We start from the raw sequence: 27,640 nt of genomic DNA, 5'->3' as shown, positions 1-27,640 counted from the left end.
AACCTATTATTTATTAGCAAAATAAGTGTTATAGACATTTTTAAAAATAAGGAAACTAAGGCTCAGAGATCTTAAGTAAGTAGCCCAAGGCCAAGATACAATCTTTAATTGGTGATGTATTCTCTCAAAATCCCATATTTAACCATATTTCTGGAGCAGATTCACTTATTCAAGAAACAATGAGGAGCTGGCCCAGTGGCGCAGCGGTTAAGTGCGCTTGTTCTGCTTTGGTGGCCCAGGGTTGGCCGGTTCTGATCCTGGGTACGGATAGGGCACCGCTTGACAAGCCATGCTGTGGTAGGCGTTCCACCTATAAAGTAGAGGAAGATGGGCATGGATGTTAGCTCAGGGCCAGTCTTTCTCAGCAAAAAGAGGAGGATTGGCAGCAGATGTTAGCTCAGGGCTAATCTTCCTCAAAAAAAAAAAAGAAAAAAAGAAAAGAAAGAAAGAAATAATGAAAGACTATTTTGGTAACTGAGGATATAGTGAGAACAACAGAGGTGCAGTCCTTGCCCAAGAGGCCCATGGTCCAGTGGTGGTGATGGTGGGAGACATATTAGACAATCGTACACAATCAATCACAATCCACTGGGGTAAGGGCCAATAATTCTGAACTCCTTTGTAACCCATCAATTCACTCATTCATTCATTCACTCATCCATCATATCTTGATTAGCTTCTGTCAAGCATTATGCTAGACTGGGTTGGAAAACAGAGTGCTAAACAACACATTGCAAACTTTTATAAACCCTAGCTTGTTACATTAAAAATAATTCCTTCTTGAAAAGCAGGAGCATTGTTTCTAAGTCTCTGTCAATTCAATTAATGAGAAATAACCAGGATCCACTTCAGAGAAATGCCTTACATATATATGTTGTTTTACAGTGTTTTTATTTGTTACTGTGCCTTACTAAAATAATTTTAATTACTCTTTTAACTCTTTGTTTTTCACAATGCTAAGCCTCAAACTGTGCACAGAATGAACAACGACAACAGACGGACACAGGTCCGAGGGCATTTGCAACAAAGATTATAACAAACCGGATGGAGGGTAACGGCGGACTGAATGGAAGTCAAAGTTCAAACAACTGAAATCCGCAGCTTCCTGGAAAATAAATTACTTCCTAAAAGCTAAAAGCTCTCTCTGCTTTCAGTTTCTTTACCTTTTAATATACCTGGAATGCATACTACCACATTATTTTTCTGAAAAATTCTTCCACATGTCATGGTTAGACAAGAAAATCTTCAACGGCTCCAAACTGACTGAAGGATAACTCTTTAGTCCCGCATTACAGGCCCTCCACAAATCCAGTCCTATTTTGCCCAAAATGAGCCCTCTCCGACAACACTGGTCCACCCACTGTCCCCAGAACATGCCTGCTCCGCACAAACGTTCTCACATCTTTTGGAGGATTATTATCCTTCCTTTTCAGCTAATGTTCGCTGAACATTGACTATTTTATGCAATCCTCACTACAATCCTATGAAGAATATTATTATCCTAATTTCATATTACAGAATATTGGGGCTTAGAGAAATTAAGGGCCTGCAGTCACACAGCCGGTAAGTGGGCAAGCTGGGATTTGAACTGAGGTCTCTACTTCTGAGGCCCAAACTCTTGACTACTGAAGTGCAACAAGCAGGATTCTCTGATGGTGACCCCAGAGCTCTCTCGGTGTTGCCTGGACATCACACTAGCTGGGGCAGGTGAACACCTTTCTCCCAGCTGAAGGAAGTGTACACCAGATCAGTTATCTACAGCAATGGTGGCTTCCTCCTGCAGAAGAGGAAACAAACTTCCCGTGGGTCTGAAAGCGTCTAGAGACTAGTCAGCTGACATTCTCAGACAACTTCTGGAGGCAGCTGGGACACCAAACTGAACCGCTGGGTCCTAAGCAGCCTAAGTATTCTGCCAATGATAAGGATGCTTTCTCATTCCTGCCCTGTGGTAAGGCAGAATAACAGGAGAACTCAAACCCACACTGCAGGCTCAGCAGAGCCCAAAACCCAGTCTACCTCTCTGTGGGATGACGAGAGAATTGGGGTAGCTATGCTTTCTTTTCTCTTGCTGGCTTAGCCTTGTAAGTGTTCCTTTTCCCTAGTAAAACCTATTCCTTAACCCATGCTGGGTGAGGTGGTACAATCAGTCTTGTATCCTGGTACATGACGAATGGAGACCTAGATGGAATCTACTGGACAGAACGACGACCACCTATAATGCCTTTTGACATAAATCTTAACCATTCCTTTGAGGTTGAGCTAAAGTCTCATTTCTTCTGTGAAGAAGCCTCAGATTCTCCTTAGTGAAAAGTTATCCTTGGGCCTCTAAACTCTAGCAGAAGTTATCCTTTGGTCTCTAAACAAAGCACATCTTTGATAAATATCATCATTAGTTAAGGCCTTTTTTTCCATAAATATGCATTTTGATTCCAATGAAATTGTAAGCTTCCCAAAGGTAGGGGAGGGGCCCTACATATTTAACACCTTTAACAAGCCGAGAGGCAACCCCATATACAACAGGCACTGAATGGATATTTGCTGGCTGTGTGTGTGTGTACGTATGTATATTTCATTATTCAGAAGGTCACATTTCATCAACTCATTACATATATATATATGTGCACCTGCTATACGCCAAGGACGGTGTTGGGCACTGGCTCTACAAAGGCACTGTTCTGACATGAGGAGCTCCTAATCTAGCAGAAAGATGGATATACGGGTGATGTATTATAATAAAATTATACAGAAGCATGGGGTGGCGTGGAGAACAGATCATACGGGGGCTCACAGACCAGCGAAGTGGGGGGGATGAGATGCTTACAGGCAGAACAGTCACATTTTAGTACGGCCTTGATGAATGAACTAGACTAAAAAGGAGCAAACTTTCACAACTGAATGAGAGAAATACACCAACTCTTTAGCTATTAAATGAATAATACTCATTTAAAAGGAGATGATTCCTATCATTTGTAAAATTATAAAGCTCACTTAATGATCAAAAGTTCTTTCACCAGTTATTAACCTTGAATTTCATATAAAAGGGCAATTTTACTGATTTCATTCTTTGGCACTAACCACCTGAGAGGATAAGAAAGCGCAATGAACCTTTCAGAAGTTCTAGGAATTTGTCTTTTTCTTTTTTTCTTAAGAGTTAAATCTGAATCTATAGGAAATATCAAAAGGAATTACTTGCTAACAAGAATTTTAAAAAAAACAGTGAAAAAATAGTTTCTTGTTTCTTTGTTTATATCTGAGTCTAAGGAACAACATGCTGGTATGAATTATGAGCAATTGAAGAAATATACTTTTAAAGAAGATTTTATAAAACTAATGTAAAACAAACTCATTAATTATAAAAACACTCTAGAAGAAAGCTCCAGTTTGGGAGGTATTTTCATTCTTATGTTCACGACAGGTGACTAGATCTTTATTAAAAATCATACTAAGTCTTCAAGTCTAACAAGTGAAGCCACATGTGAAAAGTGCATACATATTCTGTGAACAGGGAGAATTTCTCTCATAGATCCTTCTACTGCAGTGCTCTTCTCTCTGATTTTTCTAAATCCTTCTTTGTAAATAGGTAATGTTCACCCAAGAGTCTCTCCCATACAGATATTTCAGTTCTGTAACAAGCTCTCACAATACTTGTACAATTTTTTTTCCACCATATGGAACGCCCCTTGAAGGGAAAGGCCCACGTCAACTTTTTCATGTCTACATCCCCAGCACTTTGCAGTGCACTGCACATAGTGACTATTCAATAAATATTTGCTGAATGAAGCACTGAGTGGAATGCATCTAGAAAAAGAATATTTAACAAACATCATACTAGAACAAACCTCTCTGAAGATAGTGTTGTAACATACAGTCTTTGAGAACTTGCTTATAACACTTTTAAGAAGAAAAACATTCTTGATTGGGATAGGGTATGCTTTCTACATAACACAATGCAAAATTAATTGCTTTAATGACTCTGGATTGCCTATAAATGGCTCTCCCCATTTGAACAAGAATGACTATTTGACAGTAACTTTCTTATGAAGAAATACTCTCTCTAGAGTAAAAATAAGAGTCACTATGAGAGGTAAACTGCCTACTTTCATGTGTCTATACTACAAATAACCCTTTCTTCCCCAAATTAAATAATTAAAGACACTGGCACCTTGCCCCTCCCCCCTCCTCCCCTCCTTTCTCTCTCTCTGAATGTCCCTAATAGTGAAAACAAAGAAACAAGCAATGTCTGCTGAAACAACACACAAAATGCAGAAGAGATAAGAAGGGGGTCATCTTTGAATTAATCACAGATTAGGACAGAAAGTCCCTAAGAAGCAGCTTAGGAATTAAGAGAAAAATACAAAAGAAAAGCAGAGATAAGGCCAAAATATTTTAAAAGTCCCTATATTCACTCAAAATATAGAGGCCTTTATGTTTAAGATTCTAAATTACTCTTTTAACTTACAATTTTTAACCTACGATCTCTACTGTTTGTTGTAGTCCCAATATTACCACCCCCTCTGTCCGAAAGTCATTAGAAAACATTAATGATTTTAATGGCTACTTCATGGTCAGCAGGGAAAGGGGTTAGAGACCAGATCCATCTTTGTAGTCTACAGCCAGGTGAAGACAGACCATTTCCAACTGGGAGGGTTCAGTGGTGGCAGCAAGAAATGAGAGGACAAGGAGACCCCTGAAGTCCCCAATAACTGGTTTGGCATTCCAAAGCCCAGAATACCCAGTACAACGTTACCGATAATTGCTACTCTCTGCCTTCTAGCTTTCCTCTATTTATACAATCCATCAAGGAACTTACGCTTTTGTGAAGATCATGATGGTTTTAAGAAAAAGAAGATAAGGAAGACAAAAAAGGAAAAAAAACCCACAACACTAATGAAATCAGAAGGTTTTAGAACTACAAAAAAAATCTTGAGATCAACAGATACAATTTACTCCAATATACTGAAGAGAAAAATGAGGCGCAGAGATGGGCTGTGTTTCTCAAGGTCATATAGTGACAGAGCAGAGGCTAAAGCCAGAGTTACTTACTCTTTTGTAGTCCAGTATTACTTTTATTATATTATGACAGTGATTATAATATAAATGGGAAAGAGAGTTAGAGTTGAGTTCCAAGGATGAGGACTTTAATCCTGGCTGAGCTGTAGGCAAGTCACTTCACCACTAGATCCTTTGTTTCCACGCTGGTCAGGTAGAGATGATGCTTGCTAACTTACATAATTGCTTTCTTAAGTAGGAGCATGTATTTGAATATGAATTTGAATACAGGCTATGGAATATAAACATCCAAGGTGATCTATCCATCAGGATGCATTCAGCAGTAAGGAAACAGTAAGACCATCTATTTTCTTCTATACCAGGAAGTCCAAAGGCAAGCAGGGCTCCAGGAATGTCCATCAAGGCTTTCGCTCCAGTTGTCTGTGATTCTCTTGGCTCTTCACTTCTCCAGTCAACTTATCCTCAGGTTATCTTCCTTAAAACTGCAAAAGAGACAAAACTTCTCTCCCAATTTGTAACAAAAATCCTTCCTTTCAGTCTGATTAGGACAATTTAAGTTTTGAGTCTCCCCTACACTAATAATAATCCTTAGGGATTAAGCCACTTTGGTTTAAAGCTGGGCTTCTAAAACAATCACTGCAAAGGGAATAAAATCATCAGGACTGGATTAGATTAACCTGGCCTTACTGCTCGAGCTTGGGAAATGGCTGACTTCTCCTAAATCACATGGGCTGCTATGGGGAAGAATGGATACTATTAGCAAGGAGGAAGGGAAAATAGATCCTGGGTAGGCAAACCATATAGTCCACTACTGGTAGTACTGTTATGATGCGGAAAACAATGATGACCACACAAGTTATGTTTCATAATAGGATCTAGTCTCAGTGTAAAATAGGAAAAAAGCTCAAGGCCAAGGACAGAATTCCGGACCATTAATAAAGATGTGCTTATTCCTGGTGGCCTGTATTTGTGATCAAAATCTTTTGCTTAAGATCCAGACTCCCCCAATGCCAGAAGTCCTTATTTTTCTCCTGAATCCTGAGGCCTGTTTTGCTGGAATTTGGACTTAGCATCTCTTGTTATCTCTGACACCTGCCTAATTGCTTTCACCTGACTTTATTTCCCCAGCTGTGAGTCAACAAAACCCAAGGTCTCAGGCAACATCCAACCCTAAAAATTACAGATATACAGATTATATGTATTTCTTCCTTGCTGCTGATGAAGCTGTTGGGGAAAACTAGCAGTTGCATATCTTCTGACTTTGCTCTTCAGTTTTGTTGTTTTCTTCAAAAACATTTCCAATTCTGATCTTACAAGTTCAAAATCAGTTGGCTAACATCATGAAAGACTTAGAAATGAACAGATTTTTGCCTGCATTGATAAATCTGATCTAAATCTTCTAAAAACCTAGTTTTATTGATGACTTGTCTCCTCTTCAGGAGTATATTTTCGGAAACGGGTATATCCAACAAATAAGTCTTCAGTTCCCAAGGCTGATTGTTACCGGTTCAGGTATAAGCATCATTTTGAGACCAAGGTGTGGATGACAGTCATTGGCCACATAAATGAACTACGAGGTTGAGAGAAGTCAGTATTATATAAATGGTGGTTGTTGTATTGTTGTTGTCATTATTATTTTACTTACCACTGATAATTCAGACTCACTCTTAAGCACTGTAAACTTCTCCTTCACAATGGAAATCTCTTTATTGATTTTCATGCATTAGAAAAGGTTATAAATCAAGAAAATGACTAAGCATAAGATGTCTCTTGGGAATCCAGAGATGATTTTAAAAAGGCAGACATGAAAAATTAGAAGATAGGAGAACACAGTCTTTTCAGATAGAAGAATCAGAAACATCAAAATATTAATTCTTGCCACAAATTCTTTTATAAGCTAACAATTATCTTGTCATTTTGGTAAGTTATCTATTACTCAAGAAAGATAATTCATTTGTATATTACTAAGTTTGTGACCATCTGTTCACAGTTAAGATTCATTACATGCCCTATAGGTAGATTATCGTCAGCACCAGGGCAAAGAGAGGGGATAGTAGCTGGGGACAGACGGGGTTCAAGAGTTAGAATAAGGCTAAGGTATGAGAGAGACACTGTGTAGAAGGTAGAACACAGAGTATGCCAGTCCTAGGGGAGTGTGTGGAAACAGGATCATCATAAGCTAGAAATCAGTCAATGAGTCCAACTTGGGAAGACTATGGTCAAAAGCTAGGGAAGACTTAAAACCACATAATGTACCAGAAATCCCGGTATCACACCGGCAGGAAGTGATACAGCAAGGCAATGTTCAAAACAAAAGGCACCCATACCAGTAACAAGAACAAGGCATCTAGTTAGAGAGAGGATAAGTAGTGAAGAATCTAGAACTAAAGGTGGAAGCAAGGCCACGGGAAATCCAGGCAGAAAGTTCAAGGCAATGGCAGCAAGGAGACTTCAGTATTAAGGCAATCATCTACTTCATCCACAAAGACTTTTAACCAGAAAGCTTTTACCTAAAACTGAAACTTATCATAGGTTTGAGGGTAGGCCTGAAGGAGGTCATGGTCCACGTCCAAGGTTATGTGTATCCCATCAAGCAATAGACACCAGTGCCCTCCCATATTTCTTTGTCTCAATTTCCTGTTTCCATTATAACCTTTATCACACTCTATGATACTTTCACGTATTTACTGTTTCTGGTCTTTCTCCTCAGCTATAATTTAAATTCTAAGACAGATGGATTATATCTATCTTGATTATATTTATATCCCCAAAGAATAGCACAATGCCTGTAGCACAGTAGACTTATTATTTTGGAGAGATGAAATTAATGACTATGAGGTATTTTTAAAAAAATAATCAATAAACCAAAGACTAAACCGCAATCCCAAGAAAGCCACAATCTAGTTGATAGGTGAGTGAACATGTCCCATATTCCTTCTGCTGTAAATTAAACTAACTTTTCTTATTTAGGTAATTCTGCAGAAGCACAGATCAGGTAGTGATTATCTTTCAGAAAACACATATCACGTGAGAAGTTGTTTTTATCAAGCTTTTACTTTCCCTTCTCCTCAGTAACATCTCTGGCACCCCTGGTAACCACCAATCTGCCTCCTGTCTCCATGGATTTACCTATTCTGGATATTTCATATAATAGAATCATATAATACATGGCCTTGCTTTCACTTAGTATAACATTTTGGAGGTTCATCCACATTGGATGTATCAGTACTTTACTCATTTTTACAGCTAAATAATATTCCATTGTATGGACACACCATTAATTTGTTTATCCATGCATCCACTGATGGACATTTGGGCTGTTCCTACATTTTGGCTATTGTGAGTTGTGCTTCTATGAACATGTGTGCACACATACTTGTCTGAGTCTTTCTTTTCAATTATTTTGGGTGTATACCAAGGACTGCAATTGTGGGGTCATATGGTAATTCTACGTGTAATTTTTGAGGAACTGTCAAATTGTTTTCCACTGTGGCTGAACCATTTTGCATTCCTACCAGCAATGTAAGAGGGTTCTAGTTTCTCTACATCCTTGCCAACACTTATTTTTTGTTCTTTTGTTATAGTGATCTTAGTGGGTGTGAAGTGGTACCTCATTGTGGGACTTTAATCTTTTTAATGCTGTAATTTTTAATACTTCCATTTATTCTGGGTAATTCTCAATGTTCTTAAAGTTCATCATATCCACTTTAGTTACGGTGCTCACATTTAGGCTAGGTAGGGCATCTTTTACAATATCTGACTGTTGAGCAGAGAGAGCTACAAATCCAAAATGAGCATACATGATTCAAAAAACAGGGTGGCAGGGTAAGAGCATGAGAACTATGGTCAGTCGAGAACTATGGGCAGCAGTCAAGAGATGTTAATAACAAAAGGTGCCCATATGAAATGAACCCTCTCTCCCAACTAGGAAAGCTCCTAAAACCTTCTAAATGATTCCTGCTAGGAAAAGACTCAATTCGAGGTATGGCCACAAAATAACTTGGACTTTAACCTGTTCTTCACTAGCTGAGCTCTCTTAAGAGCAACTAAAGAGGCAAAGCGTTATAAGTATTCGAGGGCTATTATAATGACACTGACTATAGGCAAGTACGCCCCAGGCTGACAGAGTCTGAATTCCTCAAAATGTAGGGGGTCTTATCAGCTGAGTCTATTTTCCCTATAAACATCCATGAATTGCTTAATACCATGTACTTTTATGAGACACTCAAAAGTGATCGTGTGTATCTTATCAGTGGGTTTCAGTTTGTGCATCCTTCTACAAAAATTCATGAAACACTCTCTGCTGTGAGTTTCACTAAATCCATTTCTCTCATTTCAGCCTGAGCATTGCAATCCAGCTCTACAGGTAGCAAATTGAAATGTTTAGTGGCCCATTGCAGACAGATTGAATCTGAAAAGAATACGGCAATAAGAAAGAAGCAAAGCATCAATATCAACCAGTGAAGCTCTCGCCAACGACAGTGATGATGTAGGGTGAACGATTGAGCATTTGTTAAACTTCTACCACTGGGAAAGGAACCTATTATTTTCCTGGTTGTGCACTGAAATGCCTCAATCACTGACCGAACAAGTCAGTAAAAAATGATATAGTTTATTTTCTATTGCTGTTGTTCTATGTGGACAGTCTGGCATATGGTATCCCACACCCCTGGAACTCCACTTTACCAATAGTGTGCTTAATTTACCCCCGCCTTTGTTCATTTTGTAAAATGTTTGATAAACTGGTAGTGATGACTTTTCCTTTTTCTCTCCTTTTTCTTTTAGGTTATTAAAATTAAGCCTGATACAGTTTAATTTTAAGCCTAACATGACATAGTTATCCAATTGAGGATTACTTATAAAAAAGAAAATAAAAAGAATGTGGCAATCATGTCACAGCAAAACAAAGAAAAAAGAAATCAGTAGCAGCTGCGCCGGAATATGCTTCTTTGTCTCTCTGCTGCACCATAAAAATAGTTGAGGTTGTAGGATAGATCTCACATAGTAGCATTTTGTATCTGCAGCTACCCATTTATATCCCAACTAGTTACCATGTCCAAATCATCTCACCACTGAGTATAATCCCTAAACACAACATGAGCCACAGCGGCTGCACTGGCCCAGGGCTGGGGGCAAGAGGGAAGACACAGGAAGGTGCCCAGAAGATCAGGTGTAGAGGAGATGAGCACATCCCCAAGGTCTGCCCGAACCTGCGATGTGAGCTCCACCATCACCTGTGCTGTTTCTGCTGCACTTGTTCCCAAGTGCTACGGACTGAGAGCTGGTGTCCCTCCAAAATGCACATGTTGAAGTCCTGTTAACGCCCAATGCGATGGTATTGGGAGGTGGCGGTTTTAAGAGGCAATTAGCTCATGAAGGTGGAGCCCTATGAATGGGATTAGTGTCCTTTTATAAGCATCCCAAGAGAGACGATCCCTCTTTTGGCCATGTGAAAATACAGCAAGAAAGCAGCTGCCTGCAAATCATGAAACAGGCCCTCACCAGACAATGATCTGCTGGCACCTTGATCTTAGACTTCCGGCCTCCAGAACTGTGAGATGTTTCTATTATTGAAGCCACACAGACTATGGTATTTTTGTTATAGCAGCCTGAAGTAAGATACCAAATATTTTGTCCTAAATGCCTCACTACGACTGCATGTAATATTTTTATTAAATTTACAAATCCTTTTATGGCTAATATAGGCAAAGCACTAAGAATCTAAAAGTAAATACTCTTGTTCATCTGCCATTTCATGCTAAGAGGATAGTGGTGACCAGTTTAAGTATGGCCTCTTAACATGCCTGTAATAATAACAAAAATAACATCAACAATCATAATAATAACAGTCCACCTGATGCATATAGCATTTACCATGGGCCAGGCACTCGTCTAAGGGCTTTACTCACAAAAATCCTATCAAGTGGATTCTATGGCTGTGCTCATTTTACAGATGCGGAAATTGAGTCAATGAGAGATTAAGTCATCTGTCCAAGGTTTCGCAGCTAGGAAGAGATGGGCACCAAGGCAGCCTGGCTACAGAGCCACAGGTTCTCTACCACTACACTAAAATCTCACTGCTCCCTAAAAGGAAATAGAAAACAAATCACGATAGTGACGGTTCCATCACAGGAAATCTTAAAAACAACGCTAAACTTCCTAAGGCAAGGAATATATATGATGCCCAGGCCACTACTCTGAGGTTTAGTCAAACACATACTAAATAGGATTATGCCCCCTTCTCTTGGGCCAGAGGTAATCAAAATCTTAATCTGATAAGAAACAAGGTGTCCATACAACTTGGCAGGTAGGAACGCTACCCTGCTAGGGCAGAGCCCGGTGCCAGGCCATTGGCGATAATCAGTTTGCAGAATGTTTCACTGCAGCTGATCAGTAATGTGTGGAACTGTCTTGCCTCCTTTTTATCTTTTTTCTTTTCTCTTGATGCCATCTCCTGAATTCTAATCCTTCAAAAAATCTATACATTTGTATAGCACCTGAGCCAATGTCAACCTTGGAGACACCACCTGATTATAACTGGCTGTCCTTTGCTATGACACAGACTACACTATTAAAGAGGCAATTGCTTATCAGAATCCATTCTGAAGATAGTGCCCATTAAGCATCTTCCTTGTTACTGAAGGAAGCAGGCATCTGTGCTACCAGATGAGACTAAACAGATGACACGTAATTTCTTTTGAAGACATAACCAAGCCCAATACTACAAAATAACTGCCCTGAAAAAAAGCAACTGAATGATGAGCAAACGTACAGGTACTACCATTATTAAATGCTGACACTTGGCAAAGTATTCTTATAAAGAGCGTGACCATGGGAGAGAAGCTATGGGGTGAAGCAGTCAGATAGAACAAGGTTTAAGGATCACTCCTGTTGCTTACAGGCTGTGTAATCTGGAGCAGCTTACTGAAAACTCATTTCTTCTTCTTTAAACTAGAAATAACGCTAACACCATAGGTTGCCAGGGGACTTGTGAGAGCATAAAGTACCCAGCACAGTGCCTGCAATGAAATAGAAACTTCTCCCCCATCGGTGTTTAAGGGCAGAGATGCTTGCTGTTTATTCTCCAGAACATAGTAAGTACTCATTGAATATTTAAAGAATGAATAAATAAACATATTGATAGACTTTTTCCTTTTAACAATGTTGACTGACGTCAATTCCTCTTTTTCAGTGATATAGAAAGAAATTCTTTTATTAAGACTAGGTAAGTTACCGAATCCTTTCAATCAATATGTCCCCACCTGGCCAACCAGAATGTTCTTTCCCAAACTCAGTATGGAAATCTCAAGAAGAACTTGTGACGGTAAATGCCTCACACTCTTCATTCATTTTAGTTTATAAAGTCACTTATGAAGAATTCCTTTTTCCTATATTGACCACATATTCTATTTTTTTGTCTTCTTTTTCTCATAATAAGTCTTATAAATCAGGAGATTCAGCTGCATTCTAATAGAAGGACTAATGGATCTCCAGTCAAAAGCAGAGTATGTCTTGGATGACGGCTGTGTGCCCTGCCCCAAAACTCTGAATGTGAGGTTTTCATTAGGTTATATGTTAAGGATTTCAAAAAAGCACTCTATAAATAATGTGAACTCTAAGACATCATACAAATTTCCAGCATTCTTTTTATTGTTCTATTATCTAAGTAATTGCCCATTGTCACTTAAGATAACCAGAATTTCAAAATTTCAGCTTCTCAAATCTGTCAGAAACAAAAATGATAGCAAATATTTTTCAGAAATAATCATCTGGGGGTTGAGGAAAAAATGAGGCAGATTTCTATAATCTACTTTAAAATAGAAAATTGTTAATCTAGTTAATTAGTATTTCATCGCTGACTGAGTTTTCTTTGTTTCTATTTAACAATGGCTCTTTTGTCATTTTCTTAACTAATCACTGGTATAAGTTGAATTCTATAATTTTACCAGTAAAAGCTTCAGTGCAAATCCTTCAACGCACCTAACAATTAACTATGTGCTAAATGAGTCTCTTGGCTTCAATTTTATATTGTTTAAAAAAAAAAGGAATAGGCAAGAAAAAGCCATTGAATGTGTACATGCAAAACATAAGAACTCTGGTTTACCAGGAATGGAGACAGTAAAAGCTTGAGATATGAAAGCAATCCCCCTGTTATAGACTGAATATTTATGTTCCCCCAAAATTCACATGTTGAAGCCCTAATTCCCCCAAATGACAGTATTTGGAGGTGACGCCTTTGGGAGGTCATTAGGTTTAGATGAAGTCATAGGAGCAGAGCCCCCACTGGGATTAGCACCCTTAAAAGAGAAGGAAGAGACATCAGAGCTTCCTTTCTCCACCATGCGAGGACACAGCAAGAGGGTGGCCATCTATAAGTTAGGAAGAGGTAACTCACAAGAACTTGACTAAACTGGCACCCTGATCTTGGACTTCCAGCCTCCAGAACTGTGAGAAATAATTTTCTGTTGTTAAGCCACCCATTCCATGATATTTTGTTACAGAGGCCTGAGCTGACTAAGACACCCCCTTCATTCTCTGTCTCCATATGCATACTATTTGGGCCTGAGAGTCTGCAGTGGCAGAAACTTCCCATTTGCAATCTCTCTGGAGAAGCAAATTACTCAAACAGCTCTGCCCCTCCCCTCAGAGCAGCTTTGGTCCCAGCCCTCCACACCAGGAACGTTAATGGAAGCTAAGGCGGGCTTCCCACCTAGGCAGGCCTCCCACAGTGAGGAGACAAGCAGGCTTTTCCTCCACTACCTGAGAAGGAATCATCAAGGACTGGAAATTTCTGTGTTCTTATCCCTGTTTTAAATTGAAGAATGCTGCTTCTGTCAGCAAACAAAGAAAAATAATTCAGGCAGCTCTTTTGGCGGATATTCTTTGTGTCCACGTATATTTAGAAAGCTGTCTTTTTTTCTACCGTGTTTCTTTTTCACTTTCTATACTAAAGAATTGGTGATCACTGCAGAGGCTGTTAAACGATCTATGATTTCATCCTCATTTCATTATTCTCGCCATCCTCATTCTCCTCACGGCTCACGCTGGGCATGCACACTGATAAGCATCTCGCCCTGTGCTGTCCAGAGTAGCCACGAGCCACATGTAGCTATGAAGCACTTCAAATGTGGCTGGTCTAAACTGAGATGCACTCTAAGTGTAAAATACACATTGGGTTTCTAAGATTTAGTATGAAAAGAAGAATGTAAAATATCTTAATTTTTAAATTGATTACAGTTTGAAATGATTATGCTGGATGCACTCTATTACTAAAATTTATTTCATCTGTTTCTTTGGACTTTTTTAATGTGGCACATATTTCTATTGGAGAGTGCTGACTGTACATTTATTATCAGTCAAAAGTCCTGTCTAATGTTGACTTGGGAGTCTGTATATGTGTATAAATGTAAATACAAATACAAACGTTAAGTGTGTTTCTATCACCTTTGCAGTATGCTTTTGTAATTGATAAACCAAGTTTGTAAATTCCTATAAAGTAGAAGAAAGGTACTATGCTGGAAATTGTTTAATTACATATTTTCATCATAATAACTTAATTATACTGAGTTTATTTGAACTAATAAAATGAAAAGGTATACACATATATATAATTTTTCACACACACAGACTTGGATACATACATACACGTGGTGGTCATAAAAGTGATGTTAACTGAAACTAGTTGGGAGGGAAGTCCATTGACACACTAGCAGAAAGGCCAGGCGCAGATTCCACTTTCATTTAAAATTAAGTTTGATCATTTCTAAAGTTATAAATGCACTGGAACTTCTAGTTAAATGGCGTCTAGTAGAAAGTATAATTTAATGCACAAATAAAAATCACACATAACCAGCAGAGCAAAGCCTCAGTGGAAGCAAGCTCTGTAAGAGTACCTAAAAATGACTTGATTATTAGCTATTGATCTTGTTGATCTTGTTTAATCGTGTTAATATTATCCTTCATATTAAAATTTTTAAGGTAATATTATGCTTCAACTCAGCTCCAATTTGGATTATCCTATCGCAGGTCGTGAATTATGCAATTCTATTACACTCTGCACAAATCTTTTTGAGGGTAAGAGCTATCTGAATAATGGAAAATTTCTAAAGTCTTGGACTATAATTTTAATTACTCAGGGAGAATTCAACTTGGAAAATTAAGACTTTTTAGGTGCTTTTAACCCTTTGGTGGAATAGTACTTACAAATTCAAAATACTGTGTTTTTAATTGACATATATCTCTGCATTTTGATTCTGAAATCTACTGCTTACCTAGGCCTTTCTGTTTATTACACCAGATAAGCATATGCTATGAGATAATTGCTATTTTTAATAAACATATGAGAATTTAAATAACCAAATAAGAGTTAGTCTTTCCAAAATATTTGCCTATGGATATTAGATATTTACCTCAGAGCTGCTGCCACTGTTAAAAATATTCTAGAATTCTGCCTTAAATTCCTTTAGGAACTGCCTTAAAAAAATTAAATGATGACATACCTTTGTCCACTAAAACTTTTTCTGACTACTTAAAATCATTCAAACCTCAGTCTAACGAATGTGGAAGTAATCAAATTAGGCACTATCACTTGATGTTAAGAAAATATAAATGCATGTGTGTTGTGTGTATAAATATATATGAGTACATAAATAAAAAACATAAAAATATATAAAACAACAGTCCTTAATTTTTGGGTCCTTAAATTTGCTCTAAGATAATTCCAAAGGAAAAGTTTTAAAAAATGTTTGGGACAATGGCAGCATTTTAAAATATATATTTAAAAAATACTCCTAAAGTTAGTATTTTTATAAATAAAATCCAATCAGATGATCAAATCTGCAATATTTACTAAAAGAAATAGTCCCTCTATAATCATGTTTCTAACATGTTAACTCAAGAATCAGTTGCAAAGGGGCCAGCCCCATGGCCTAGTGGTTAAGTTCATGCTCTCTGCTTCACCGGCCCAGGGGTTCGAATCCTGGGTGCACACATGGCACCGCTCATCAGGCCATGCTGATGCCCACATGCCACAACTGGAAGGACCCACAACTAAAAATAAACAACTGTGTATTGGGGGGATTTGGGGAGAAGAAGGAAAAATAAAATCTTAAAAAAAAAATCAATTGCAAAGATATGTTTACCCTGCTTCCTTTTACATTCTAGCTCAGAATCGCAGAATTATAATCATATTAGGTATGATTTTCCACTCCCTCTTAAGTAAATGGAGAGATGGAGTTGTCCTAGGTCAACAAAGCCAGAAAATGGTGGAGTCTGGTGTCCTGAGTCGCACTCCTTCTACACTAATTCACAGCTCCCTCTTCCCTTACAAATTCAGATAGGTCCAGTATTTTCATTCTCAAATTCACAGTATTTATTTTATGTGGATGGTTTTTTTCCCAGACTACCTTGAACCAAATTAAGTTACTTCTTCCCTTGGGGAAACTATAAAAACTCAATTGTCCCTTCCACCATTATGAATCCCACCCAGTGACAGCACTAACACTCCCTTGAACCAATTATCCTGGACACTCACAGGTTCTTTCTCTTTACAACTAGTGCTATGGATTCTCTCCCCAAATCCACAATCTCTATTACAGCTTTCGGAGGTTTCCTTCTCAAACTACAATATAAGTACCTTTAACTGACCTCTTGTAATTAAACTTTAATTCATATTAAGCCTGATTTGAATTTGATCAAGTTAAATTTTCTTAGAACAGATACTCAGTTTATTTTAATATCAGAGAAGGACTCTCTTTTTCTCTTTTTTAACTAACAAACTGCAACAGAGAGTGGTCCCTGCAATGTTTCTTAGACCACATTAGATACCTAAGTCTCCATATAAAAAACAATTACCAGGACCAGCCCAGTGGCATGGTGGTTAAGTTCACGTGCTCCACTTTGGTGGCCCAGAGTTTGTGGGTTCGGATCCTGGGCATGGATCTGCACACCATTCATCAAGCCATGCTGTGGCAGTGTCCAACGTACAAGAAATACAGGGAAATTGGCACACATGTTAGTTCAGTGACAATCTTCTTCGAGCAAAAAGAGGAAGACTGGGAACAGATGTTAGCTCAAGGCCAATCTTCCTCACAAAAAATAAATAAATAAAATAAGAAAAATAAAAAATAAATAAAAAACAATTACCAAGCCAAGCTACTTCAGGCAATAAAACATAAATTTGGTAAAATAAACGAATGTGGATCGTGTATAGTTATTTGTTATAATACGATCTGACATATGCATCTTGACCAGGACCTATGAGCAAAATAAGGACTATAGGCTCAAAATCATGAATCCAGAGGTTGAGTATTTGACCATGTGTCTCCCCAATTATCCCCTTTACTAAGGAATAAATGGAAACAATTTCCTGCAATTTTGGAATTTGTCAAAACTCATGGAGTAAATCAAAGACACATCCAGGGAAAGAGTCCACAACCAATATCCTTCAATTCCTTTTGTTTACATACAAAGTCAAGATGACTCTGATACAAAGAACTTGAATCAACATCATACAGAATTCATTTAGTGCAGAAATTGCATCTTGCAAAAAAACTAGTCTCTCAAGAGAAGATAGGAATAATTTTAAAGGGGGGTTCTGTTAACATACAACCTGGAAAGTCCCACATGCTATATCAATCTCTTTGGCACTACACACGTTAGGACATTATAGTTCAGAAAAGACCTGGGGTAAAAAGAACCTATTAAATTTTCCCTAACCAAGGGATTTTTTTTCCCCAAATTCCATCTTCTCCTTCACTGGCCATGACTTCAGTTACATTTCCTGAGGCACTAGTGTCCTGTGGAACACAGTTTGGCAAATGCTGGTTTATTGCAAAGTATATAGGATTAAAAGACACACACAGTGTCAGACTAAATTTAAGGAACATTCTTATGACTTTAGCAAGTATTCAGCCACCCTGGACCTCAGTTTTCCTAAAAATAAGAGTTTTAATATCTCACAACTATGTAATGCAAAATTAATTGCTCTACATTTTCCATTGCAATAGCAAATAATAAACTTATTCTTTAATCCAAAATCAAACATTTAGTGAATGAGTAATGTTTCAGACTCTGTTGGAGCTCCTAGAGATGGATCTTAAATGAAGGAACTCACCTTTAGTTGAGAAGACACACACTTAAATAAATCATTACAAGGAGCTATTAGTGGAAGAAATACTGATTCAGCCTAAAAAGTGCCAGCAGAGAAAGCTCTACTGAGGAGTGGACCCGAGGGATGAATATCAATTTCCTTGAGGGGCTAAAGGTGAAGGGCATCACAACAGAGAAAAGATTTTAAAGATATGAATCTTTAAACAGTCTAAATGTAAATATAGGGGCCGGCTTGGTGGTGCAGTGGTTAAGTGCACACGTTCTGCTTTGGAGGCCCGGGGTTCACCAGTTTGGATCCCGGGTGCAGACATGGCACTGCTTGGCACGCCATGCTGTGGTAGGCATCCCACATATAAAGTAGAGGAGGACGGGCATGGATGTTAGCTCAGGGCCAGTCTTCCTCAGCGAAGAGAGGAGGACTGGCAGCATTTAGCTCAGGGCTGATCTTCTTCTTCTTCAAAAAAGTAAATATATCCCTCTGTAAATATATTTCACACCAGTCTCTTTAATGTGTGTTCTAATTTCACCCCTGCAAATATCTACAGCATATCTATCAGTTTTCTAAAAAAGGTAAATGCTGATATTAAACAATAACAGTACTTTTAAAAAGCAACCTCAGGTTAGTGCATAGTTCTATGAGAAATAACATATGCATGGCATAGAAGTGGTAAAGCACATGTCTATTTTTATTTACTAACTTATTATGATGGCCCAATTTTTAATTTCCATGACAGACACACAACACACACAAATAAATTAACCATCAACCTCTAAACTTTAACATTCTCTGCAAAATCTCAATACCTGGCCTCAAAAACCGTCAAGAAAAAAACAATGGCCAACATATTTGACATAAGAGGAAAAACACAATCGTGGTACAGAGTAACATGTTCACTGAATGTTGGTAACTATTTTCATAAATTTAAGAGAAAGTTTATAGTATCCCCATGCATCTTTTTAACATTAATAGTCTCAACTCAAAAGTGAAGCACTACTTAAAACTATACACAACCATTACAAAAAGTAGCCTAGGGCTTTTTTTCATGGAGAGGCACTGATACACAGGGCGGGGGGAAAATACAATCAAAGGCCATGAATATAAAATCAACTTCACCTTTTTTTCATAGAGCATTTGAGTTTTTCATGAAGCATTCAACTCATTTGCATTTTTTCTTTGTTCTTAAAACAGAACACACATGCAGTTAGCACGACACATTCTTAAAATAACTAACTTCAGTTTTAGGGTATAGCTGGTGATATCAGAAGAAAAGAAGAGAGGCTCCTGAGTTAGACAGCTTTGGGTTCTGAACCATGCTCCTCCATTAACTACATGTGCGACCTTGTGCAGGTTTTTATAACTTTTCATGCTCTATGAAGAAAAAAGGGGGAATAATACTACTTACTTCACAGAATTACCTTAAGAGTTAAGTGAGACAATCTATCTTAAAGTGACTTCCCTTCCTTAAGCTTTAGAATAAGCCACTTCGCCTCCCCATTTTCCTAATTTCCAGTTTGTTTCTATGAATGAGAACAAAGATAAAGAATAATAGAAACAAAGATAATGACAAAAGCTAAGAGACTAATAGCCAGTCCAGGGAAAGGATCATCAACCCTGAGGGAACATTAGAATTACCCTGAGACCTTCCTGGGTCCCAGGCCTCAACCTACAATGTCAGGACCACCCAGGCATGGAGTCCAGGAATGTGACCCGTTTTTAAAGCTCCCTAGGTAATTCTGATGCAATCAATTCCAGACCTGTACTTAGAACAAATTTCCTAGAGCAGATAACAGTCCTAACACAAATTTGGTGCTCACTAAATGTTTATTAAATAAATACACTGCAGATGATTGAGTGATTGAGCCATCCGTGATATCATTTAAAAAAAGTTTTAGGAGGCTGGCCCCGGCGGCCGAGCAGTTAAGTTCACGCGCTCCGCTTTGGCAACCAGGGGTTTCGCGGGTTCGCATCTTGGGCGCGGACCTGGCACTGTTCATTAGGTCATGTTGAGGCAGCGTCCCATATAGCACAACCAGAGGCACTCACAACTAGAATATGCAACTATGTACCAGGGGGCTTTGGGTAGAAGCAAAAGAAAAAAAAACGATTGGCAACAGACGTTAGCACAGGTGTCAATCTTTACAAAAAAAAAAAAAAATTAACACTACACTAATAATGCCCCAGCCACGGGACACTGACACATAAGACTTTTTGCCTTCAGAGTCTAATAAGGGAGGCTGACACACAAACAAACAAATCAAAATAAAATCATGATAAATACAACAACAGAAACACAGTGAAAAGGACAGTGCAATTAATGAGCTGCTCTAAGGCAGCTAATTTCAAGAAATCAATAGATTATGTTCTTCAATGTCAACAATAACAATAATAAAAAACCCAAAAGATTATATAGAAAAAGAGACCAGAATTTAAGGGGGAATATCAATTTGTTTTATATTTATAACGTCACACTTCAAATGCTCCTTGGTCAGTAGTATATGTCGTCTTTTAATGACCCAAGAAACAGTACAAATGACCTCTGAAACATGGAGGATACTGGACCCATATTCATATGTTAGTCTGCATATAAGACAATATTATTTCAAGCAATCCCTAATACAGCCACATTTCAGTATAATAAATGAAACTGGACAGTCTTTTGGCTTTTACTATAATAGGATTTGATGCACGCAACATAATTGTTCAGATAAGCATAATTCAGATATCTCCAGAATTGCATGTCAAACTTCTAAAATGCTGAGACAACTTAATGGGCATGATTGATAATGATGATTAGAAAAGGTGCTACACTATGAGTGTAACAATTGTCAACAGAGACTTATTTAAGCTAAGTGTCTCAAGACTGACTGGTTAGTTGGGAAGAGTCTCAACTCTTGAGAGTAACATGGCTCCAGTCTTCGAATAGCTTATAAATATAATGGAGAGAGACAGCTAATAAACAACTCAGGCAAAGTCTCCCTGGGCAGATGACACTGAAGTTGAGCATTTAAGGTCCTGAAACGGGGAAGAGCTTGGTATCTTGAGAAATTGAAAAGAGGCCAGTGTGGTTAGAGCACAGCTATGTCATACCACTCATAACATGTGATACAAGGAATCACACGAGTGATATACATGTGCATCTCTGTACTGACCAAGCACAGAGCAAGCTTGGAGACACATTCATGGCCCACCTCTGACCAGTGCACCATGACTGGCTCTCTCTTACTTTCTGAGCCACAATCTCCTTTAGTTTCCTATTTGTCAAATATCATTAAGTTTAGCTTACTTAGTTGTATCTTCACAATCCACTTTAAATCCTTTGTGGAAAAGGGCAGAATATAAACAAATGTATCTATTTGGTGCGATGAGGCACTTTATGCACAGCATTTATCCAGGGGAGCTGCTCCTTTCAGGAAAAGGTCTATGACAGAGAAGATCATACGTCCAAGGAGGCAGTGGCTGCATCAGCAGAAAGAGAAGGAAGGAAAATGCAAGGAGCAAATAGCATGGTGAGATAAGACCTGTGGACACACTTGTGGCAGCCGTTGTGAGTCTTAACTTTGGGGTTTAAAGAGCTATCCAAAGAGGGTGTTTACAAAGTTTTGCTGAAAATGGATTTTAAAAAGTGATCTTTCTCTACTTCAAGAAAATCAGGAGTAAATATCTTTATTAATTCACAGTTCTCATGGTTGGACTGGTGTATTAAGATCGGACCATGAGATTGCTCATTTTTTCCATGTTTTACATGTGCCAGAGTAGAGAGATGTAAGAGGAACTGGTTGAACACTAAAGAAGGCAGCTTAAACAGGCCAGGGAAAGCATTTCAGCATGGTCATGAACGATCACGCCACTATCAGAATTCCTTACCAAGAAATTATTGGATGTGTTGGCTATTTTACTTGGAGACTAAAACATAGTTTCAAGACTGGATTTCTTTTAAAACTATTTGACCAACAGCAATAAATATGGGGATGAGAAGGGCTAGGCTGCATATGGAAGAAACTATTTAGATAAACAGTGATGTAACAAAATATATGTAAGGAAAGAGGGCTTTTGAACAACTAATGTGCACACAATATTGCGAATGCTTGACTGGTAGAGGGGCTACCACTGGTTAATCCCAGAAGAACTGAAATCCTTTGGTTCCTCGAGTATTCAGAGTGTAATACAAATGTCAAAACTTTCACACAGGAACCAATGAAGCATCTCCTGACAAAGAAAAATGGGCCTGGACCATGAGGCTAGGCCTTCTGAAATGTTTAAAATGACAGACAAGCTGAATGACATTTGAAGTTTTCATTTTTCTAAGGCAGACAAAGTACATTTTTACTGATACGGAAAGATAGTTTACTTGTTTAAAAAAATATATTCAGGCCATGTTCTTCTATTTCCAGAGCTTCCCATACCACTTATGTCAGAGAATACTAACGACTAATAAAATTGGGCACCACTTCTTTTCTTATCAGTCCCAAAGGAACAATAATCATCACTATGCTGTCATTTCTAATGCAAAGTAAAATCACTAATCCACTTGGACTCAAAGTAAAAAGCTGCATGGTATTGTTTTATTGCTGCCACTTTTTTCAATACATATTTTCATTTTGTGGAAGAACTCTATTTAATTAAACATATACATTGATCAAAGGAAAAGTGCATGTAGTCATGTGCACAATATAATGCCTATATACATGCCTGTTCTATATACATCGTGTGCCTACACACAGAATTCCATTTTCAGCTGGCCTCACAAAAAGGCCAGTTCTTTCAGAGTCAATCATGTTATAAAACATCTAACTTCTTCCTGACTTTGGTGAAGACCCATATAAAATTACACAATGACCTCAGGACATTTCTATTTGCATAGAGTGTCTCAATCATGTTTCTAACTCTAAGTTCAAGGGCATGTGATGCTAAATCGTTCTACTTAGAATAATAGACCAACTATTTAGAGTGCTTCAAGGCCAATAAAGATATCCTTTAAGCCTACTTTTAAAAGTAATTTTTACATATGTCTGTACACAGTTTGTTAGATTCAAACACTAGTATTTTAAGCTTTAATGCAAATATATATGTTAAATAAACACCTTATCCAACAAATTCTTTCTTTAAGTCGCATTTCATGGTAACTGATCAATCACTAGTTAAGCTAAAATAATGAACAATTGCTTGAATACATCTTAAGGCCAGATGAGGAATTTAACTAGTTTGGAGAAAGGTTAGTGGTTGTATTAAATAGCCACGTCCTGAGGTGTAGTGCAAAAAGGTGCTAAGAGGCAATAGAGAGATGGGTAAATGCCAATATGGGAATTTACAATTCAAAATACATGAAACAATAAGGATACTAGAGAGCCGAACGTCAAACTTAGTACTATTCCAAAGCATAACTACTCTTTGCCTATAGATTTACCAAAACTGTAGCAGCCTAGTCAAATCTGTTTGTGCTAGCTGATTAGATGGACATTATACTTTGCTGACTGTACATAGCTGGGTGTATTAATTAGATCAAGTAACTGCCACAGTCACTGAGTACCCCTGCTCCACACATATCCGCTGTTGATGGTGTCAGCCTAGAGACCTGGTTCTACAGCATGATTCCATCCTACCAAGCTGAGCTAATTGGACCATGGGTAAACATCCTATCCAATGGCAGCCAGTTCAAAGGCTGGCTAGAAGCCAAGATCATGGTCCTGCTCCTAGAAAGCTGAAATTGAAATGAGGTAGTTAACAGAGACAAAAGCAACAAAAGGATCATGATGCGTAAGTTGAATTTTTAAAAGAACCCAAATTGTGAGAAAATAAAACCATAAGGAGGGGAAAACAAGCATGAAAGTTAGCTGAATCATTTACTGGAAGATGACTATTTGTGGGCCAGCTATCATTCAGATTCTGCTGTCTCCTTCTGCTCATCTTTACAATGTTTACTACCATTCCTGTATTTCCCATGCATTTTTTAATAACTCCCAAGTACATCACATACATTCCACAACACACGCAATAATCTGAATGTCTCTATTCTTTGCAAAGAAAAGATCCAGTTAAAAAATTAACCAAAAGTTTTGCCAATGAATTTTAAAACCGAGTTAAATCTTCAAGTAAGCTGTCATCTCCATAACTCATTCTTCTCCATTTGACCCAATTACCACTGGACAGAAGAATACAGATGGTAATAATGGCCTCACAACCACCATTCTTAGCAATTTAATAATCAGTAACTCCTTCACTTCTTGTCTCTTTCCAATCTCTCCTCCCTATGCCATATATACCCCTTCTCTTTCCCATTCATACTTACTTAGAAAGACTTCATTTATTGCCAGGTGTTTGAGAAATGAAAAATACTCACCTTCATCAAAATATAGCAGACTGTTACTACAGATATTCAGGAGATGAGAAGATTTTATGCATATAAAGATTTTCAGTGGTATGGCTAATTACAGTATAAAAGCCCAAATTCTACCTTGCTCATTATCAAGCAACATATTCTATTCATAAACAATTCTCAGACCTCAACTATAAGGTTCCATATCTCCTATTTCACTTCCTCCCTCCCCCACTCCATCCACCTCCACGTGCCAAAGCTCCAAATCTCCCAATTAAGTAGAAGTGCCCAGATCTTCTTTGATCTTTTTCCTATGTGGTAAACTATTCACTTAAACCAAAAGGTAAATAAGATTCACTTAATCTCTATCCTCCAAATGCTTTCAGACTAAGTATGTCTTTCCTTCAAAGAGATTGTCATGCAGCTTCTTATCACCCCATTCACTAAATCTTCATATTCCTGTTTAGATTTTTATTATAAAACACTCAGACATACAAATAAGTATAAAGAATAATGAGTACCCATGTAGTTGCTACCCATTTAATAAATAAAATCTTAGAGTTAAAGCCTTGAGTGTAGTCCTCCCTAATTTCATTCCTTTTCCTCCTCCACTCCCACCCCGAGAAGTAACCATTATACTGACTTTAATGTTCATCATTCAAAACTATGTCTTCATATTTTATACATGTATGGATTGCCAAAGAATAAAAATAGAGATATATACATATGTACAGTTTCTCCTATTTTCAAACTTTAAATAAATGTTATCATACTATTTTCTTTGCCAAACATTATGTTTGGAAACTTGATTCACATTGCTATACATAGCTCTCTCATTCAATTATTTTTTACTGCTGGAGAGTATGGGTAGCTTTTTAGTGTTGTAACATATCACAATGTATTTATCAGTCCTTCTTTTGATGAAGAGTTAGGATGTTTCCAGTTTTTAGCTATATGAACTAATATAGATTCTACTTTATTGGTAAGTAATCTATCTTTTCTTTCTGGCTGCTTTTAATGTCTTCTTTGACTTTGGTGTTCTATAGTTTTATTTTTCTGCATTAAGGTATGGGTCTCTTCCATCTTTCCTGCTTGGGATTCATTATGCTTCTGGGATGCATGGATTCATGTCATTTATCAATTCTGGAAATTTCTCAGCTTCTATTTCCTTAGATATTACCTCTTTCCCATTCTTTCTATTATCCTTTTTTGAAACTTCTTTTAGAACTTATCATCTTATTTGTTCCATTTACCTATTGCTATGTAAAAAACCACTTCAAAACTTAGTAACAAGAACCATTCCATGGGTCAAAAATTCTGATAGGGCAGAGCAGGGATGGACTCTGTTTATTATATGATATATGAGACCTCATCTGGGAATACTCAAATAACTAGGAGGGATCCAAAGAGCTAGGGCTGGACTTTCCAAATGGTTTGAGATTCCTCAAAACGCCATAGCCTCAGGGTCACTGGATTTCTTCATGAGCTCAAGGTTCCAAGAACAATTATTTCAGAAAACACGGTAGAAGCTGTATGGCCTTTTACAACTTAGCCTCAGAAATTATATAATATGATTTACGCCATTCTCTTCATTCAAGCAGTCACATGCCTGCCCAGTTTCACCGGCATGGACTCTATTCAAGACAGGATTAACATCACAGAATCTGCGAGCCTTTGTGAAAGTGCCACAGCATCCTATGCATTTTGACTTCTCTTTCACATTTTCTAATTTCATGCATTGCATTTTAAGTAATTTGTTCGGATTTCTTTAGTAGTTTGCTAATTCTCTGTTGAGGGTGTCTAATCTGATGTTTAAACCATAAACTAATTTCTTAATGCAAAGATAAAAATTTTCATTCCTAGAAGTCTTTCTTGTTCTTTTTCAAGACTGCCTAGACTTTTTTTTCACAGCTTCTTATTCTTTTATCATGTTTTTGATGCAAATTTTAATTTTTAAAAGTTTGAAACATACCCATTTTATAATCTGCAATTAGAAATTCCATTTCTAAAGTTTTGGGGGACTAATTCGATTGCTTACTGTTTCTGCCTGACTCCAGTTCATGATTATGTATTCCCTGTCTACGTCTGTAATTTGAGGTTGTGAACTCATGTTTTAGGAAATTTTATCCATGAGAAGACCTAAGGCCTAAATTGAGGGCATATTCCTCTCGAGAAGAATTGTTTGTTATGGCAGGACAAATTTCCTTGTCATCTCCCTTTGCTGATGAGTGGATTTTTTTCTATTCTACCCTTTTACTGAAGATGTAACCCTTCAAAAATTCTATGCTTTAATTAATTAATTTAATTTAATTCTGTGTTTTAATTCTACCTCACCTATTGGACAGGCCCAGGGTCCTGTCTCTAGGAGTGATGCAGCTGTTAAAACTCAAACCTCTGGGTTACTGAGACTGACAAATGCCCCCAAGGCAACTGTAATATCAGTATCAGCTTACTGCTCTGGTTTTTAGTTTTGTTTTTTTTTTTAATTTTCATCACCAGGAGACCTCTTACTCTCTAACAAGGTCAACAATACATTTAAAAGGAAGTTTATTACATTATATTCAGCATTTCCAACTGCTTTTTACTGGGAAATTTTCCAGACTTTCTAGCTCTCAACCTTGCCAGAAGTCAAAGTCCCTTCATTTTATTTTTATGTGGTCGTTTTTAATATTTTTTCTTTCCCATTTCCTTTAACCTAGAACCCACAGATTTGTTAAATATCCAAAATCTTTTTACTTCACCAAACTCAATTATTAAAAAGTTAAGGTAATTTGGTACTTTTTAAATTATCAATCCTTAAAACTGAAAATCAAATAAAAATATGGCAATTTTGTATTAAAATTCTTTGTCTTTATATGTATATCAAGTTTATATATGGTATAGTTAAACGATCACTTTTGCATCTTTTACAAAGTTACAAGAGTGCATACAATTCAAAGAATAGTTTTCCGGCATTTTAAACAAATTTTTAATTAATTTTAATTTAATAAATTATCATGAAGAATTAATACTTTATCTTTCATTTGTAAAACACTATTCCATGGTTTACATACAGTCCTGCCAAAAGGCAGAAGTATGATGAGACATCTTTTCTGAGCTATGACCGGTCCTCAGACAAGTTCCTCGTATATGTCATAAGCAGCACCCACTAGTTAAAATTTGTTAGAACAGAATTGCCTCAACTAACTGGATCAACTGAACATGTT

At 37.5% G+C, this 27,640-nt stretch overlaps 1 protein-coding gene across 6 annotated transcripts in view; it reads right to left on the bottom strand.

Annotated features, from left to right (window-relative positions):
• EXOC4 (exocyst complex component 4) overlaps positions 1-27,640 on the bottom strand; it is a 758,598-nt gene that overhangs the window by 326,615 nt on the left and 404,343 nt on the right. Inside the window, exon 11 of one of the 6 annotated variants that reach the window (XM_070617734.1) lies at positions 72-310. The exons of 4 other annotated variants lie outside the window; for them this stretch is intronic. In XM_070617734.1, coding sequence (XP_070473835.1) covers positions 208-310 — 103 coding nt within the window. In that variant the 3' untranslated portion in view covers positions 72-207. Of the gene's footprint in view, positions 1-71; positions 311-3,130; positions 5,493-27,640 lie in introns of those variants that run through there. One more of the 6 variants, XM_070617736.1, reaches the window with a different exon arrangement.

The sequence above is a fragment of the Equus przewalskii genome, chromosome 4 (assembly GCF_037783145.1).
Source record: "Equus przewalskii isolate Varuska chromosome 4, EquPr2, whole genome shotgun sequence".
Taxonomy (NCBI): Eukaryota; Metazoa; Chordata; class Mammalia; order Perissodactyla; family Equidae; genus Equus; species Equus przewalskii.
This window is presented reverse-complemented; position numbering and strand designations above follow the sequence as displayed.